At 44.9% G+C, this 5,944-nt stretch overlaps 1 protein-coding gene across 5 annotated transcripts in view; it reads right to left on the bottom strand.

Moving 5' to 3' along the window:
* The window catches only part of mkxa (mohawk homeobox a), a 31,943-nt gene extending 26,250 nt beyond the window's left edge, over window positions 1–5,693 (bottom strand). For 4 of the 5 annotated variants that reach the window (XM_048266808.1, XM_048266811.1, XM_048266810.1 and 1 more), the window contains exons 1-2: window positions 4,444–4,820; window positions 1,750–1,909 (exon numbers count right to left, since the gene is read on the bottom strand). In XM_048266808.1, the coding sequence (XP_048122765.1) occupies window positions 1,750–1,909; window positions 4,444–4,619 (336 nt within the window). In that variant the 5' untranslated portion in view covers window positions 4,620–4,820. Of the gene's footprint in view, window positions 1–1,749; window positions 1,910–4,443; window positions 4,821–5,603 lie in introns of those variants that run through there. The other variant, XM_048266809.1, reaches the window with a different exon arrangement.
* Between the last annotated feature and the right edge of the window lie 251 nt (window positions 5,694–5,944).

Below are 5,944 nucleotides of genomic sequence, written 5' to 3'. Positions count from 1 at the left end.
GAAAGAGAAGAGACCATGCATGACCACATGTCCAGCAGCTCAAGTCTGTGTGTGTGTCTGTGTGTCTGTGTCTGTGTGTCTGAGTTAGTGCTTTCCATATTGACATAAAATGTTTTAAAGTTCAAGTAACTCATGAGGATGATGTATGTCCAGGTTCAATAATGACTGCAGCGGCCAGCTATATATCTGGTGTTACTCTATCATGCAGTGGACATTTGTGTGTGTCTGTGTGTGTGTCTGTGTGTCTGTGTCTGTGTGTCTGAGTTGGCATTGCTTTCCATATTGACATAAAATGTCTTTTTTAAAGTTCAAGTAACTCATAGGGATGATGTATGTCCAGGTTCAATAATGACTGCAGCGATTGGCCATATATCTGGTGTTACCTATCATGCAGTGGACATTAACTACAGTGTGGGTGATGTGCTGGGTGTGCACAGCAAAAGGAGACCTCCAGAACATATGTGTCTGTCGATGATAGGAGACCCGAGATGTTAAACTCCGGGATCTGCAGATAATTTTCTGTAACTGTTTTATTTATGGCATTTTAGTGTGCTATTTGAATGCTACTCACCAAACTCAGTTTAATATCTCTCTCTCTCTTCCTCTCTTTTGCTCCCCCCTTTCTCTCTCTCTCTTATTCTGTCTGCCAACAGTCATGTTACAGAAAGAGAAGAGACCATGCATGACCACATGTCCAGCAGCTCAAGTCTGCATGTGCATGTGTGTGTGTGTGTGTGTGTGTGTGTGTGTGTGTGTGTGTGTGTGTGTGTGCGCGCTCGCGTCCTCATCATGATTTCATTCTTCTCTCGTGTGTTTTTGCTCAAAGGGAAAAAAACATAGAATCATTAGGGAGAATATGAAAAGCAGACTAGGCTGAGCAGTGTCATTCTGAGTCTTGCAGCACACACTGCCCTCTCCCTCTGTCTCTTGCAGAAACACACACACACACACACACACACACACACACACACACACTCTCTCTCTCTCCTATTATTTCTCAAATTCTCTCTCTTTCTGTTTCTCTCTGTCTCACACACACACTCTCACACACACACACACACACACACACACACACACACACACACACATGTACAAAAACACACTAAAGCCAAGAGAGAGCGAGAGAGAGAAAGAGCGAGAGAGAGAGAAATACCGAATAGTTTCTGTGCAGTCTGATTCCTCTCTGTAGGTGCAAGCTAGCTGGCCAACGATAAATCATGCATCAGTGTATCCTCACAGATCACCGTTACACACACGTTCATCGTCTCAGACAGACTCTCTCTCCATCTAAAAACCCTGGGATAGCTCCTGGTTGGCCCGCACAACGCATACGCTGACTAACATGTCAAACGGCGGCACTTGCCTCCTCACAGCCTCTGGTGTCAGCAGCCTCACCCCAGCAACCAGCCCAAACCACTTAAAAGACTCCACTCCAAACATGCAATCACTAGCGTTGAGCACAACAATCATGGCTACTAATTAACTCTCAAACTACTCTGCGACAAACAGTCCAATGCTGAAGGGCCTATGTTCGGCCTGTTAACTGTTTTGTTTACAGAGGCCTGCAGCAACAGTATAAATGCACGCAAACAAATGATCGCTTTTCTCCAGTCCCACAACCATTTTAACCACACAGGGAGAACCATCATTTGAAATATGGTGCCTTATACCATTTGGAGAAACTGGACAAGGACACCATGGAAGACACACACATTCTTGAGAGGCAGCGCTGTGTGTAGGTGTCATTACCTGGACCAGAGTCATCTGTGAGCCCAGGGCCAGGAGGATTTTCTCTGTTTTGGTGGGGTACGGGTTGTCCCTGTGTTTGTACAGCCACTGTTTCAGAGGTCGGGCCATATCCTGCAGTGCTTGCCGCTTGTGTCGGACCTTTCCGCCGTTCTGACGGGACCTGTAGGCAGGAGATAGAGAAAGCATCACCATGCATGCAACTGACATTGCATTGCAGCATTATTTATGACCTGCCTTAAGAAATTATTATTACAGAGTTGGAATGTGACAAATAAATTGTTTATATAACTGTTAAATACCAAAGGCTATTTTTACAGTGTGTTAACCATAAAGAGTTTCATATTTTCATCCCATAGCCTATTTTTCCCTTCGTTTTGGTGAAGACTTAATGAATATTGCACAAATCGACGACGCCCTGCACATTGAAAAATATTTAATAAAATATTGAATATCCATGGAGACATAACAACAAAACATGCCAAAATGTATTTTCATTTAAAGTAGCGTGACCAGCTGGTTGCTAGACACCTTTCATCAGTGAGGAAGTTTTGTCCTGTCAGTGGTATGATTACATTTCCTGAATCAACATGTTAATTCACATAATGTAGAGCATCAATGGGACCTGGAATCTATAGAATCTGTCAAACCACATGCCCCCTCCAATTTTAACCTACATTTAGGCATTTTAGTGTAAAAAGCAGGCTGAACTCAACATACACAAACATGGCCTTGTCAAAAATTATATTTAGAAGAGATAGAATAGATAGAAGAGAGGGTTTCTTTAAAATATGATTACCTTACTATTAAAATGTGTGTAGTTAATAATTAAAAGCGTGAGCGTTTTTTGCTTCAAACTATGAATGAAGAAATTACCGCATTAGTGAAGAACAAACAATGTCTTTGTATCGGCTACGAGAGAGGGGAGAGTTGTTGTAGATGGATCTGAGGCATGGATACGTGTGAACAAACAGCCACCTCAGCTGCTTGAGAATGGTCGGGTTCATGAGTCGTGAAACGGACTGAGAAGTGTAATTCCGCTGCCTAACTGCGCTGTAATTGAGCTCGAGACCCGAGGAGAACTCGAACAGAGGCGTTTTAACAACCTACGTGTTTTCTTTCCCACCGCAAAGCACGAAAAGGGCGCAATTAAACAAATAACAACATTCAATTTCACACCCACGCCTTGAGGACTCTCAAACGAGCTCTCTCCCCCGTCTGCGGCGCAGGCCCTCTTATTGGGTCAGGTTAAAGGCCTCTTCAGAGGCTGACACGAATCCTCTGTATGCCTACAGAAGGCTTTTTTTTTTTTTCAAAAACACACACACACACACACACACACAATATTGTCCATATGCATCCTGCTTGCTCTGAATCATGGTATAGGTATTGCCTCTGAGAGCAATCTCATGTACTTGTCCCTGCAGGGGTCAGTGTGGAGCCGTGATAGTGCGCTCTTATCTTCCACGGAGAGCTCTCTGCACATGTAATGTGTTTCCCATGCAAAACGCCGAGCCCGCCCGAGGCTCGTGTTCGGCAAATATTTTCCTTGTAACCCATATCTGTGTAGACAACCTACAGAACATTTCTGCTCCCTGTTCGAAGTTTGGGCGACGCACACCTCGTTATTTACATTAATATTCTTCATTAGCCTGCGAGGGTCAGTGTGTTATGCCTCTGTCTCACTTTCCCGACACCCGGAGCGCTTCAATAACCCGCGCGCAGACGCGCCCCAGAGCGGAGGATGTTTGCACGAGCAGACTCGTGTTTCAACAGTACCAGTCACCAGCGCACTGGACTGATGTAGACGCCCGCATAAGGCACTACTGTGCTGTCAGCAAATAAAATGCGTGCTAACCGTAAACAGCCCGACGTGCTGCTCGCGAGGGACGAAGGGTTGGGGAACGCGGGGGATATGAATCCTTTTCTGCCCAGTCTTTACAAAAATATCCGTGATTGACTGGACCACACATCAAGTTAAAGGACATGCTTATTTATTGGAAACAGACCGGGAGCAGTTTGAAACACGCTACCGAACACGCAGAACCTAGATTATAATCTTGAAGATTAGTCTATCTAAAAACATCAACATTAAAATGTCCAAATTGAGTGGTAAATATTAATTTCCTGTGATTCCTCTTTTTTAAAAATTAAGGTCACATTACAACTATTGGCCGAAAAAATATACTTGCATTTAAACTCAAACCATATGCTCAAACCTCAGTTCACGAACATAAATGTGGAGGAACATACCGTATTTATTGAGAACAGAGGGCGAAATTACACCGACGTTTTGGGGGAAAAAGAAACAATAAAATAATGCAGACTAGCCTGTCAGAGAGAAATTGACGCTTACATAATTAATTCCGACAGATGTGTCGCGCTACATTATCCATAATGAGTCTTTTGAAAAATAAAGCATACTTTTCCGTTGGAGTTTAGTTTGGGTCACACTTTGTAGGAGAAGCTATATTTGTCGGTGTTTCTCCAAATATTTTGCGATTAGCTGTAATTACGTTGCTTGAAGTGTATTGCGTGTTAAGCCTCTAAAATGACTAGCCTACCCAAAACAAGCATTCGCTTTCCACCAATCCACAGTTCTGCGAGTCATTTTCAGTCCAGTAGCATTTTCACCCATTTCACATGCCATCCCACGTACGACTTCTGGATTTAATAAAGACGTCATAAAACACGTACCCCGCGCGCCGGTGGCGGATGGCTGAGCTGTCTTTGATTGCGGGGTTGCCCGAGAGAAGATCTGCGTGCTGTCCATCGATCACTTCCAAATAATTCCTGCTGCTCCTCTCCACCTCCTTGGCTTTCTCCTCGAACAGAACCTGATTGCTAAGTTTGTTGAACACAATCGTGTTCATCTTTGGTGCCGTATTCCTCACGCGCTCCGTCTTGCGTGGGGGAATCAAAGGGCTATGGGGCGCGTGGCCGCTCCGCTCTCTGAAGCCGCTGCAGACTGTCCGGCTTCCTTGTCTCTCCTGTGAAAGCGAACAGAGGACAAGATGTTTGTGTATGTTTTCAGAATAATCACACAGACATGCCCTTTAATCACGCGTACACAGCGGGGCCACTGACGGACAGTCGTGAGCTCATCACTCGGAGGAGCGGAGCGAGGAGTTTATTATCATTGGGATGACAGATTCATAAAATAAACAGCGCGAGTCTTGTATCAAAACAACATACTGACGCAGCGACCATCTAGTGGGACAGCTTTTATTCACATGTGTTGTAGGTTATTCACGGGCCAAGGTTCATTAAATCAGTACCGAATCCTCCTGGGTAACTGCAGTGGTTACTAAAATGTGACCAACTATGGGCAGCAGTATAAGTAGCTTAAATCACAACAACAGCAAACAACTGGAATTGCGTAAAAGGATGAAGAGGAGAATGAAGTAATATCCTGAGTTTCTTTCCATATGACTGCTTTAGTGATTTGGATTTGGCAGTTTCCAAAAATACATGCAGTCAGGTTCTACCGTAGAAGTTCAAATGACCGAAGCGGTCGCCTATCCACCTTGTTACACGAATATTTAGAAACGCTTCGTGTTTGATGAAGTACATATTTAATTTGGTCCTCACCATCAAAACCTATCTTTTAAACCAATTTAACAGACGTACAAAAACACTGCCACTTGACCGGCCACCCGTCAAGTAGACTACCCGAACAGTATCGTTTACAGCAGGCGTAATTCCAGTTAGGGGTTCAGAACTGAACAGCCATCAAATCGCAACACCAAATTCAGCGTCTTACCAACATTTTGTAAAAATGGAAGCGGACACTATCTCTTCATCTGACGTAAAGAATCAACACGTAACTGCATTAGAAATAAATGGCTCCATGTTACCTGTCAAGCACCCGTCCTGCGTGACTGTAGTGAGCAGTCCCGTTGCCAATGGCCCATTCCCCGTTTACATATTCCCGTCCTCAACTCTGGAGCGCAAACCGCACGCATCACGCTCGCCTCGCAGCTTTATTCAACGGCCCAGGCGAGCAGGGCCCCGGAACGTGAATACAACACCCTTCTCATGTTTCCTAGCACAGTGGCTCAGTTTGCGAACATAGGGTGAATGCAGTATGCCGGTTCCGCGGCGTGCCCGGGGGAGGCTACTGGGAAACGGCGCGCGCAGCAGCCTTCCGTCTGGATCGTTCCCATGTGCCCAAGGCAGCATGTTGATAAGTTGATAT

Source organism: Alosa alosa, chromosome 16 (genome assembly GCF_017589495.1).
Source record: "Alosa alosa isolate M-15738 ecotype Scorff River chromosome 16, AALO_Geno_1.1, whole genome shotgun sequence".
NCBI classification, from domain to species: Eukaryota; Metazoa; Chordata; class Actinopteri; order Clupeiformes; family Clupeidae; genus Alosa; species Alosa alosa.
Note: the sequence above shows the minus strand (reverse complement) of the source record. Positions and strands in the feature narration are given on the sequence as shown.